At 41.2% G+C, this 13,603-nt stretch overlaps 1 protein-coding gene across 3 annotated transcripts in view; it reads left to right on the forward strand.

The window, feature by feature from the left end:
- The window catches only part of MAGI3 (membrane associated guanylate kinase, WW and PDZ domain containing 3), a 414,340-nt gene that overhangs the window by 298,330 nt on the left and 102,407 nt on the right, over positions 1–13,603 (forward strand). For all 3 annotated transcript variants that reach the window (XM_073587058.1, XM_073587056.1, XM_073587057.1), the window contains exon 7: positions 3,349–3,406. In XM_073587058.1, coding sequence (XP_073443159.1) covers positions 3,349–3,406 — 58 coding nt within the window. The remainder of the gene's footprint in view (positions 1–3,348; positions 3,407–13,603) is intronic.

Raw genomic sequence — 13,603 nt, forward strand, 5'->3', positions numbered from 1 at the left:
GAAAATACCCTTGCAATTTGAAGCGGGAGATAGTCTTGTCGCCACAAGTTCACAACTCGTTAAAATGGTGTCTGAGCGCCAAAAACTTAAGCAGGGCAGTAGCCTGGTCTGTTCAGAATCCGGTGGTGCTAACCACGGACACAAGTCCGTTAGGTTGGGGAGCACACCTAGCGGACCGGATTCTACAGGGCCAATGGGAACCCTTCAATAAAGACCGCAACCTCCAGTTTAAAATAACTGGCAGCTGTAAAGGGGGCGCTTCTTCAGGAAAAAGAAATCCAAGGCAAACATGTTGAAATTTTATCCGACAACAGTACGGCCATAGCCTACATAAACCGACAAGGGGGTACACGATCAACATTTCTTATGGCAGAAGCCAAAAAAATTATTCATGTCTGCAGAAAACAGTCTTCTGTCCCTGACGGGGACACATTTGAAAGGGACAGACAATCTTTTGGCTGACTTCTTAAGCCGGCATGTATTACACCAGGGGGAGTGGTCCCTAAATCTGGAGATATTTGGGAGAGTCTGTGCCGTCTGTGGCACACCAGAAGTGAATCTGGTTGCCACAAGAAGGAATCGGAAAGTAAACAGGTTCTACTCTCTAAACCCAAGAGAACACCCAGAAGGGGTGGATGCACTGCTACACCGCTGGGAATTTCGCCTAGCTTATGCATTTCCCCCGATTCCATTAATTCCAATATTCCTGGAAAAGATTCGAGAAGACAAGGCACGAGTAATCCTTATCGCGCTCTTCTGGCCAAAAAGGGCATAGGTCACATGACTCAGGCGCATGTCTATCTTGGACCCATCGATCCTCCCAGATATCCCGAATCTACTTCACCATGGCCCAGTACTACATCCTCAAGTGCACAGACTCCATCTCACCGCATGGAACTTAAGAGGGGACACCTTGTAGCAAAGGGATCCTCAGGCCCTTGGTGACCACCCTGCTCGCTAGCAGGAAAAAAGTAACCTCAATCAAGTACCAAAAAATTTGGGAAAGGTTCCTGGAGTTCTCAGGTTGACAGTTATCCAAAACGAGCCAGGAAGTTCAAATAAGAGATCCTGGAATTCCTCCAAAAAGGGCTAGAAAGAGGGTTGTCCACCAGCACCCTAAAAGTGAAAGCATCTGCCCTGGGTGCGTCGTTTGACCAAAAACTTGCCGATTACCCTTGGGTCTATAGGTTTATTTGAGCCTCCTTCACAACCAGACCCTCAAATTACTGACTAAGGTAGCTCCCTGGGATCTAAATTTAGTATTAAATGCCCTAACATCTCCTCCTCCTTTTGAGCCTATTACTTCCACTTCGGTAAAGGCATTAACGTTGAAAACAGTACTCCTGGTGCCCTGACTTGAGCTCGACGTGTCTGTGAGCTGCAAGCTACCTCTGTAAATCCCCCATACGCTACCTTTCTGGATGTCAGAGTAATCATAACTGACCCAGCCTTCCTCCCGGAGGTCAATTCCAAAATTCACAGGGACCAGGAAATAATTTTGCCTTCGTTTTATGCCAACCCAAAATCCCAGGGAGAGCAAACCTTTCATTGCTTGGATGTCAGACATTGCCTACTCCAATATATAGAGGTCTCGAAATTATGGCGATAGTCTTCGGTCCCTTTTTGTCTCCTTCCAGGGGACAAACAGGGGAAAAAAGGCTTCAAAATCAACCATTGCACGATGGCTACTTATAGCTATTTCACTGTCTTACTCTTCCTCAGGTCAGACTCCCCCACTGGGTGTAACGGCTCGGGCCATAGCCACATCCTGGGCCGAAAGGGCAAATGCATCTGTGGAACAGATTTGCAAAGCAGCAGTATGGTCTTCACCATCCACTTTCTTCCAACACTATAGGCTAGACCTAGGGCTCTCAAATCTTGCCTTTGGGGAGAAGTGTTATCTGCTGTTGTCCCACCCTAGGGGTCTCTGCTATCTTTCCTCTCATGTGCGGTGCTGTCATGGGGAAGGGAAAAAATGATAATTACTTACCGGTAATTTGATTTTCCAGAGCCATGACAGCACTGCATTGTTCCCGCCCTATCTTGGTGATCGTTGTGTGGTGCACAAATATATGTATATTTGGGGAAAATATATATATAGAAATATATAATAGATAATATATCAAAAGAAGGTGATAAGAGTGACGTAAACAATACATGTCAACTAATAAGGCGGTTACCTTGCATACTCTGAAACAAACTGAGGAGAGAGGCGCAGCCCCCTACTTTTATCTCTGCTACAGGTTTCCTGTTCCTGGGGGGCGGATACCATCTCTCATGTGCGGTGCTGTCATGGCTCTGGAAAATCAAATTACCGGTAAGTAATTATCATTTTTCTCTGGCAAGATACATTACAAAGTTGCTTTTTTTTCTTGTGTTCTGTTGATTTACTAAATTAAAATGACGGAGACATTAAATGAGTAGTTTTATTTTGGGAACATCTCTGAAGCCAGATATTCCTTTAGACGGATGCGTTATGTATATATAGAAATAGAAATAAAGTCGTCTGCATATAGATGTATTGAACAGAGTACATTCTTTTCTCTCTAAGGGTGTGTGCACACGTTGCGGATTCTGCTGCGGATTTGCCTAAATCCGCAGGTAAAAAAACCCTGCGTTTTACCTGCGGATTAGCCGGCGGTTTTCCCCTGCGGTTTGACACCTGGACAATGGAGTAGGTGTAAAACTGCTGCGGATTCCGCACAAAGAGTTGACATGCTGCGGATTTAAAACCGCAGCAAATCCACGCTGAAAAATCCGCAGCATGTGCACAGCGTTTTTTGTTTTGCATTGATTACAATGCTACTGTACAACGCAGCAGAATCCGCAACGTGTGCACAGACCCTAAAAATCTTCTGAGCACCAACGGTCACCTCCTTTCTCAGTAATTTGAACAACGGTCTTCACTGTATACAGATTTTATCAACTAAGTGAGAGTGAATTATCGATCCAGGAGGAGAAAAAAAAGCCAATTTCTCTGATAACCTATATTACAAAGTTTCTTATTTTTATGCGTATTAATGATTTATAAAATAAAAATGAAAACAACGGTTTTTCTTTAAGATGAACTTAATTGGCTCCTTCTTCCTGCTACGATGGATGCCTAATTTCCATTGCTTCTCTGCAGGAGGAACTCTACATAGACTGAATTGATATTATTGTCACTATCCTGTTTTTTCGGATGATTGAAGGGTGTCAGCTGGCAGAATTCTCCTTGAAGTTTCTGCAGACAGCTGTTATTTTTTTCATGAGTAATTGGGCAATGAATGTCCCTAAATGTGCACTCCGGGTTGTAGTATCTGTTACACTACAGTATGTGCTACATCAGTCTTCTTATTGGTTTTGCAGAGCTTCCATATGGCTGGGAGAAGATAGAGGACCCACAATACGGGACGTACTATGTTGAGTAAGTCAGTCTAATATTTATTTTGCCTCCTATTTGCGTAAACCTTTCAATTGACTGTGCACATGTTAATAATTTTCGTATTATTTTTTAAAATTAATTTATAATTGTTTAATGTAGAAATAAAGACTTGCTGTAGTTTGTCCTAGATTTAAAGTCAATTATTTATTTGTTTTTCCATCATTACTTATGTAGCACAAACATATATTGCAGCATTGTACAGAGGTTGTGGATTTCCATATGATCACCTATGGAACGTGGAGTGGAGCATGTGGGCCACATAAAAACTGAATGGAAATTTGGAGTCACAGTCATTTTTTAGAATTTATGAGATTGTCTAGTATATTCTCAACATGGGAAAATAACCTGAATAGCAAAATTAGCAGCACAGTAACCACAAATGAAAATCAAAGAAGCTGGATTTGTGGCCACTGCAGCCAAGGATTTACAGTGACGTAAAAAGGGATTACATAGATGAACTCCGTAAGCTTGGAGCACCACTGATTCCCAGTATGAAATGTAGCTCGCAGCTGAGTGCCTGAAAGGTTTGTTTTACCTTTTAAAAGTAAAAATATATTCTGCGCTAATCACCAATTATTTCCAAAGCTTCTTGTAACATTTTCTATTATCGAAAATCAAAAGTGATGATAAAGTTGTGGAAAGCAATGAAGGTCTTGAGTTTATGACCCTATTAATATGATCTTCGTAAATATATGTTACATGTGAAAGTAAGCTATAGTCTTTTATATATTCTGAAAAATAAAGGGGTTGTCCACTACTAGGACAACCCCTTCTTGATCAAAATGTCTGGCCACCATAAAATAATAAAGGTTATACTCCCCTCCCGTGCCAGTGCAGTTCCCATGGTGTCTGCACTCGCTCACGGGGCTCCCGTGTAGTTGTTGTGACACATGATGCCGGCTCCCAATCAGCTGGCTTCCGTGTCCCCGCCTTCGGACAAATCGAACATGAGTAGGAAGTCCGGGCTGCAGCTGTTCTCGGGCTTACTCTTCATGCTTAATTCGACAGGAGGTGGGGACAGTGACACCAGCTCTGATGTCGCATGTCACCATAAAAAAACAGGTGCCCTGGGAGAGTGAGCGCCAGCACAGGAGGTGACTATAAGTTTTTTTTTTATTTTATGGGGGCCAAGCGAGGGGTATGACAAAACATTGTCCAAGTAGTGGACAACTTCTTTAATACTCACCTTATTGATCCTCTATAAATCCTGTTCCACCTCTTTTTAGGACCCTTGCTGGTCTTTGTACTTCCTGCTGGGCCCAGTTGAACACTACTGCCAATCACTGGCTGTGTGGGTCACATATCCGGATAGAGCAGGTAGTTTAGAGATCCTGAGGAACACCGGGAAGACAGGAAGGATCTGCAAGATGTGAATTGCTTGTTTTAATATTTTCCAGCATTCTAATAGCTTTTGTAGCTTCTAATACAATACAAGGTATTGTACAAGGTACCTGCATTGCAATGTAAGAAATTACTATCATAGTGGAAGATTCCATATCCATTACTTCAATGGTTTGTGGAAGAATGAGCATGGTGGCTCATTGATTAACAGGGTTGGGGGGGTCCTGGGGTCAAATCCCACCAAGGACAACATCTGTAGGCAGTTTGCATGTTCTCCCCGTGTCTGCGGGTCTCCTACGGGTTCTCCGGTTTCCTCCCACACTCCAGACATATTGATAGGAAACTTTAGATTGTGAGCCCCAATGAGGTCAGTGATGGTGATGTCTGTAAAGCACTGTGGAATGAATGGCATTAAATTCTAAGTAAAATAAGTTAATAACATAAATCAATCTAAATTCCGTGTAGAATCTGGACATGTTACAGTAATTATGAGCCCAGAATATGATTACTCAACCCTAACATTTAAAACACATGCACTCTCTGCCCAGTGACGTACGTGGTGGTCTTGTGGAGTACCGTGTAGTAGTCGGCTGTCACTAGAAGGTGGTCCATCACTATCTCATGATCTTGAGATGTTACGGCTTGCACGTTAAAGTCACTGTAGATATCAAGTCTTCCAAATATGATATACCAAGAAAATATAGCGGGGTCAAAAGACAAGGAATTAGTGGAGTGTTTGGAACTAATGAACAGCAGCTTCTAATTTGCTGTATATTCAGCAGTGCTGAGCCTTTACTTTGACAAGGGAGGAGGGCAGCAACCCTTTACAGTATCTCACTATATTAACTAATGAAGCTATCGACTTATATGCCACTCGGTCTGTTCATTTATCATTTGTAATGCCATTTAGCCATTGCATAGTGTGGCCTTGCATTAACTCTTTCACTCCGTCAGATAGCATTAAGCTGAAATCTAAATGTAAAAATCTCTCCGTACTGAACCGAGTGAAGTTCTAAATCGTTCCAGGCAAACATTAAGTGGGATTTTCTGTTAATGCACTTTGAGAGTCCATTAGCATTAGTTTTACCTTAGGCTTTGTCTTTATTGCAGTGCTCTGAAATTAAGAGACAGTTGTGGCATATTTAAAGGTCACAGCCTGTTCCCTTTATAAATTCAGGTTTAGCTGTGTCCTCTGGGTAGGAAGAAGCGGGAATCGGGATGATAATATGCACATGCTTGTATACAAAAATAGGAGGTTGGAACAGAGATTTAATGGATTATTCTAAAAAACATTGAATTGAACTTCTATCTCCTATTGAACAGTAATTGTCTATATGGTGGCCTTTTCACCATAGAAATCAATTACACTTCAGTTTTAACTTTACTAGTGCAGTTTACAGTATGAAAGCTGTTATCTCCAGTAAGCAAGTACCACGGTACTACCGTAATACTGCTACATCATGCCAACGTAAAAGTGCAATACTCCTATAGTAATTCTATACTTGGCAAATATCATAATACCTTTTTATGTCCATATAACAATAGTATTCTGCAATTATATGATCATTTTACTTTGATAATGTGGTGTTCCCAAATAACAATACTATACTGTGTCAGTATAACAATGCTATACTGTGCTCATATAAAATTATATTGTGCCGATATAACACTACATTGTCTAAATAACAATGCTCTAAATGTGACCAAATAACAAAACTGTACTGTAATATATGATACAATATATAATTACTATACTGTGACCAAACAAAGGTACTGTATTGAGCCCATATATTGATACAAGTTATTTAACACATTGCACGCCCAGGAGGCGAGCATTTTTATTGGTACGTTAATACAGTGGTTAATGTGCTTACTCCAGTGTCATTTTGTTGAAGTAATGTACTAGAACGTCAACAAAGGAGTGCGCACGCATCGGCCATTGGCATAATGGTGATGGCCGGTGCATGCTCACTGCTAGGTTAACGTTGTAGTAGAATTTGTCAATAAAATGGTTCCAGAGTAAACGCGTGCGCATCCCGCAATATCCGGCATCATTTTGTTGAAGACACTGCGAATTCACATACACAGTGTCTTCAATAAAATGTTGCCGTAGTTTGGTGTGTGCGTGCCCTGACTCCGGCCTCACTGTGCAGGTGCCACCCATCCCGGCTCCAGACAGAAGGACGCATCCATCGTCACCGTTATATATAAGATACTGAGACCAAATAATACTGTACTGTGACCAAATTGCAATATTATACTTTACCAATGTAATAATACTAAACTGTATACTATAACTATATAATGCTATACTGTGCCCAATAACAGTACTCTATTGTGCCTATGTAACACTATACTCTGCTCATATAATACTATATTGTGCCCTTCTAATATTATACTGTGTCCATGTATGACTATAGCACGTCGAAAAGCTATAGTATACCTCAGCCATTTAATTTTACCATAATATGCTTAAATAACAATACTATATTGTGTCCATACATTGTTACTGTCCCCATATAATATTACTATATTGTGCCTATATACTGTAATATTATACTATTACCACATTTTTTTCTGTCAATGTACTAATGATAAATCTTCAGTAATGTAGTGTATTTTTGCCCAGCGGGGTTATAAGATCAGTGTAGGATTTTTTTGATGTGTCCATGCTCTTTTTTATGTTATAATATTGTGCATCCTAATAATAATCTGTGTCCAACTAATGACGTTACCCTGTACCCATATAATCAAACTGCTGTTTGCCCATACAATAAGGGCAGCTGGCTGGGAGAATCCGCCAGGGTCCGCCTGTCTGACTAGCCTTCCTCCGGCTCAATCCCTGGCAGCTGTCTGAGTATGGTCACACATTATGCGGTGCAGAAATTTCTGAATGTCTTGGCAGGAATAACACTGCTTAAAATAAGCTTGTTTTTCTATGCGTTTATCATGTGTTTTTGGTGTAAGTCAAAAATAAGCGACGTGTGCATGAAGATTTCAGGAATTTTAGTCACTTTGCTGCCATTGGGAACTCATCCTTTAGGTTTTATGACAAGCCTACGCAAGAAAAAAATACGCAACAAAACCACGGGCCCTGACTTTTTTTTTTTTTGTGAAACGTCTCATTGTTTCAGTTAAACATACACGAATGACATCATCAGATTGAGCAGCCGCTACTTACTTCGCCATTCCTTGTATCTCCTGTATTAGATCAAAAACACAGGGTGGACAGCAGTGTGAGCAGCCTCTTCTTACATCACCCTCCCCTGGTATTTCCAGTATTAGATTATAATATTGACAGAAAGTTCATCTTCCCACCCATGATGGGAGAGGGTGTAGCTCGCTACTGCTGATGCTCACATTTGTCCTGTCACAGTGATAGAAACCTACCCTAGAATTTTAAGAAGAGTGGCCATATGGATTAATTCTCTAGTGATTACCTCTCTGCACAAAACCGTTGTGATTTGCTAATTAATGGTGTTTAGGAATGAATTTATAATGACATTTTCTTTTTTTCTATTCCTTGAGAACCCCTTTCAGGTTTTCAACTATCTCGGTAGGGAGCCTTATTTTTAATAAATATTCTTAATAAAAATCATCAACTGCAAATATTAATACTCATCTGTTTCAGTTCTCCTAATATGTCGGTTGGATTCTCTGTCCTATAATATTATGGTAATGAATACTCACTCGTGGCTCTTCGGATTCTGTTACTGATACAATATTAAGTCAGAAGGAACATCTTGGTCTGGCTCGCTGTCGGACTTTAAGTTGGAAAGCGTACCACAGGTCTCCCTGCACTTTGATCCAGTCGGATTTGTGGGTAAGGCGAGGCTGGGTGCTTTGAGGGCTGCGTGCGCAGGGAGTGAGTTGTCTAACTGAATGAGTACTGGCTTTTGTTACGTGTGTGTTTATGACAGCTTAGCAAAAGCCCTTGTTCCCCTCCGGAGCTTTGTTGGCAGCTTGCAATCATAACAGCGTAAGAACCAAGATAACTGCAGACTAGCTGACAATATAATCTATGGGGAGGATGATGGCGTTAACCACGGAAAAGCTAACCAGTGCTTCAGCATATAAAACAAGTGTACCGTGAGTGAATGGTTGCACCTGGGAGATGCTGGTCCTACCCAATTTTAACTTGTTCCTAACCAATAGTCTCCAGATATTTTGCAGTTTGGTTTGAGGACACACAGAGAGTAAAGACGTGATTTCACACTGTGTGCGTTCTACTAACAATTCTTACAAGATTACAAAGAACCTTGGTGGTGGGAGGATGACAAAAACCTCATACAAAGTGCTATAATTACCGACCGTGAACCGGAGCAGAGCTGTACTTTTAGCGTCTGTGTTATTGATAATCTGAGAAAATGCAAGGTCCTTGTAGGTAATGTACAGAATAAATCATCACTGGTACTATGGGTAGTGTTGGTTTTGCAGTGTATACTGTAGCTTGTATATGTTAGTTTGGTTTTATTATATCATTGCTCAGTGTCGGACTGGGGAGCCAAGAGCCCAAAAGTAATCAACTCCAGGGCCTCACTTATCAGCTATATAAAAATGTGACATCATCGTCCATCACAAATTTATATAAGCATCAACTGGGTAGATTGTTAGATGAACAAGATGCTGGCTTCATTTGTATATAGTTATTCAAGTACATTTGTGCAAAGTACCGCTCATATAAGCGGGTGGTGGCCCAATCTTGCACAGGGGCCCACTGACGGATACTCTCCTGTGGGCCAGTCCAAGCCTGTCGCTGCTCATTGGCTTTACAGTTGTATGAATGCTTTATTTATAGCACTTCTTTCTTCACCTTCATCTTTTTGTGAATTTATGGCCACTCATAGATAAATCCCCAGGCCCCAGACTGTTTTGTTAGTTATGACTAGAAATATGTTTGCTAGAATGATGATGGAGTCAGCAGACAAAAGAAAAGATGTGACCATAAAGTAGGAAGAGCAGATGGATTTGGGGAGCATTTACACTGGTCGATTATCAGGAACGAGCCCTCCAAGGAACGCGACTCTCTGAATAATTGGTGAGTGTAAACAGACTGATACTCATCCGATGAAGTAGCAAATCACTCATTCTACAGTTGAAATGATTTTTAAACTTAATTCATTCTTCTTGGCAGCACATTGTGCTCCCAAGGACTCTACGCGCAGAGAACAATCATGTTAACGTCTAAATCAACTGTTTAGTGAGGTTGACCAACCATACTGCCAAAAGCACAGAATGATCGCTAATAAAATCGTTCTGTTCTCATAGAATATCCTTGTTCTCGGCAGCGCACATCTTGTTTACCCAGTACTTGTGCTGCTGAGAACAGCGTGTTAGCCAGCTAAAAAAAATCATCTCACCCTACGATCGTTTTGCCTTGGATGATTGCCAATCTGTTTAGACTACCTTATAGTCGGGAACAAGTGTTCTTATGTACGCTCAATCCCATTTATCAGCCCATGTAAAAGTAGCATCAAGCTGCATTTCCATATTCTAATGAGGGCCGTAGACCAAAAAATGTTTTTGTTTAACTTCCGTTTTGCTCACCAGTTTTCCTTACGACATACTGTAAACATATGTCTTTGCTGAACTTGCATCTTATTTCTAAAAGAAGGGAATATGCCATCAACTATGATAAACTAGAGAATTGGATTTAAAAAAAAAAAAACAATTCTGACTGATCTGTTTGAGAATGAATGCCCATTAGGGTCTGGCAGCTGGTGCAGATATTAGATTGTTGGCTGATCCATCAAACGTGTTTGTATCTCCGACATACGACTAATGTATACCGCCAGCTTTACTTGACTTTGCTCTTTGTGCTATGAATCAGAAGACTTAATGATTTCTTGCATGAAGAAGTCATGGATAGCTTTATAGTTATTCAAAACGTCTTGAGATGCTGATTTACCTTAGAAGAGTAAAATGTGTTGGAAGAAAAATAGAAGAAATAGCTAGAAATGTTTTAAAGGAAACTGACTGAATTCGACATTCTCGTCTTAGTTACATTTTTTTTTTAAACCTTGTTTTAATTGAATAGAAAAATTTTTCCTTACTGACATCAATGCAAACATTACTTGAGGCATATATGTCAACATATCTATTCCAGAAATTGTATTGGTTTAAAGGAGGGTACACAAAAAAAAAAAACTGGGAAAGGGGAGGGGAGAAGAAAGTATGTCAGAAACAGGTACATTTTTTACATATCGGACACCCAGCATGGGTGTTTGATTTTAAACTCAGGACCCAACAACACCGAAGTAGACCCCCAACACCCAGAAGTGTCTCCATGCAGCGGTTCTCCCAGAGATATCACTATACAGGTTTTTCTCCTAATAGTAGCTGCTCTTGATACCAGACTGTTGGCTGAAAACAGGTTTTATTGTAATCTTGGATGCATTGTGGAAGCAGAGAGAAGAAACTCTCCCAAGTTTCAAAAAAGGATTGCACCTTTCCCTCTTTATGCAAGGAGGCCTCAATCCAATCCATCTGAAGCAGAAACAACAGTTTTTCTAGAAAGATCTTGAAAGACTTGGTCGTGGATCCATGTCTGTAGAATGGCCTTAGTACCTGTTGCCACCACCAAACGTAGTTTATGGGCCCCTGGAGAGCAGGTGTATGTATCTGGTGTTAAATATCCAAAAATGGCCCATAGAGGTTCATCAGGAGCAAAGTTTGTTAGAAATGTGATGGTGAATTGTCATACTCTGACCCAAAATGGTCTGATGAACGGGCATGCCCGCAGTTAATGGAACAAGTTGGCCTCTTTGGAGTGGCATTTGAAACACTTGGAGGTTGTGTATAGCCCCATTCTATGACCTTTTTGCGGAGTAAGGTAGGATCTGTGACAGATTTTCAGTTTAATTTCTAGGAAACAAGCTGAAGGAAGGAATTTGTAGGCTTGATTGAGTATATTCGGCATTCCTCGAGGTGGACTAGGTGTTTAATAGATGTTATATCCTGAGAGTGCCATTGATAGAAGATGGGGTGAGAATGTCCATTTTGAAAGTGAGGGTTGCCAACCAGTGGAAGAAGGAGGGGACACCCAGGGAGAGAGCCGGAATTGTCGGGCGTATTTTCTGCCATGCCTTCCATGTAGCCATCAGGAGTGCGCTAACTATTACTTCAGCTGCCAGTTCAGTATAAGAGAGGTGTAAGAGGGGAGGGAAAGCTAGCACCGGGTTGAGACAGCACGCCAAGTCATATTGGGCATAACAGGTAGTCCCTCCCAACCAGTCCACCACCACCCGGAATAGGGATGTTAGGTTAAAGTGTCTGATATTAGGGAAGTTTACCCCCCATTTCCCTTAAGCTGTTGAAGTAATTTTAAGGCTGTACGGGTCTTTTTTCCCTCCCGTACAAATGAGCGGTACAAATAATTGATTCGCTTCTCTTCTTTAGGAGCTAAATAGATTGGGAGAGTGTGGAAGAGGTAGAGAAGATGTGGAAATTCTGTCATTTTAATTAAATTGTCTCTGCCTAGGTATGACAAGCTAAAATCCTTCCATTTGGCTAAGGTGGATTCTAAGTTTTTGAGATATGAATTAATATTGGTTTTATATAATTTGACTGGGTGTCTTGTCACCTGTATTCCCAATTATTTTAATGAGCCAGTAGTAAACGGACATGGGAACCTCGATACCCCTAAAGATCTGGAGGGACCACGTAGTATCATCACTTCTGTTTTATCCCAGTTAATATTATAGCCCAATAAGCCTCCTACATCCTCCAACTCTCGTATAAGGGAGTGCAGAACCTGTTTGGGGTTAGGTACTACCAGCAGAATATCATCTGAAAATGTCACAACCTTTAATTCTCTGGAGCCCATCGCAAGCCCCCTAAAAATAGGGGTCTGCAATAGATGGCATAGTATGGGGTCTATAGAGAGGTTGAATAGGAGGGGTGACATAGGGCATCCCTGTTTGACTCCCCAAAAGAGATCTATTGTTGGTGCAGTATATCTGTTAACCGTCACACAAGTATTTGCATTTGTATGAAGCTATTGGACATACTGTAGGAACCTCGGGTCAAAATTTCCCCTGCCCAGGACTTCATATAAGAAAGGCCAAGCCACTTTAACAAATACCTTTTCGGCATCCAGACTCCTCAGCATTGCAGTTGGTTTTGAAGCATCTTTGGCCAAGACCGTGGCTGCGACCGCCATGCGTATATTTGCCACACTACTCCGACCCTGGGTAAAGCCTGTCTGAGCCTCACATAGAAGGCCAGGCAGCAACGTTTGTAGATGGTTTGCTAGGATCTTTGACAGGAGTTTATAATCATGGTTGAGGAGTGAGACTGGGAAGTAAGATTGTGGGTCTCTATAGGATTTAGGGATAACTATGTGCGGGAGTGCGTAAATTGGTCGATAGAAGCTCTTTGAAGAAAAGCTTTGTTAAAAAGGTTAGTCAAAATGGGCACTAAGTCAGTGGAGAGAATCTTCTAATATTCAGCAGAGACCATCAGGGCCTGGGATCTTAGCGTTAGATGCGTCTGCTATAGCTTGTCTCACTTCGTCCTCTGTTATCTTTGAGTTTAACATCATTTGTTGTTCAGTGGTCAGAGATCGTAGATTAATACGGTTCAAAAAAGAGTTATTTGTGGGGAGATTGGCAGGGAAGGCTCTGTATAGGTTCTCATAGTAGTCACTAAAAATTTCTGTTGTCTCTTCACAGTTAGTCGTCTGCAAGCTTGTTATGGGGTTCTGTAGTTTAATAACTAGTTTGTAGGGTAGTTTGCTTTTAGTTAAGGTAGCTAGCATTTTGCCTATCTTATTTCCCCAGCGATAACATTTATTTTGGGTTAATTGGATTTTCCAGTGTGATTGGGAGTGTATAAAAG

The sequence above is a fragment of the Dendrobates tinctorius genome, unplaced genomic scaffold (assembly GCF_039654945.1).
Source record: "Dendrobates tinctorius isolate UK_male_01 unplaced genomic scaffold, ASM3965494v1 ptg000098l, whole genome shotgun sequence".
NCBI lineage: Eukaryota > Metazoa > Chordata > Amphibia > Anura > Dendrobatidae > Dendrobates > Dendrobates tinctorius.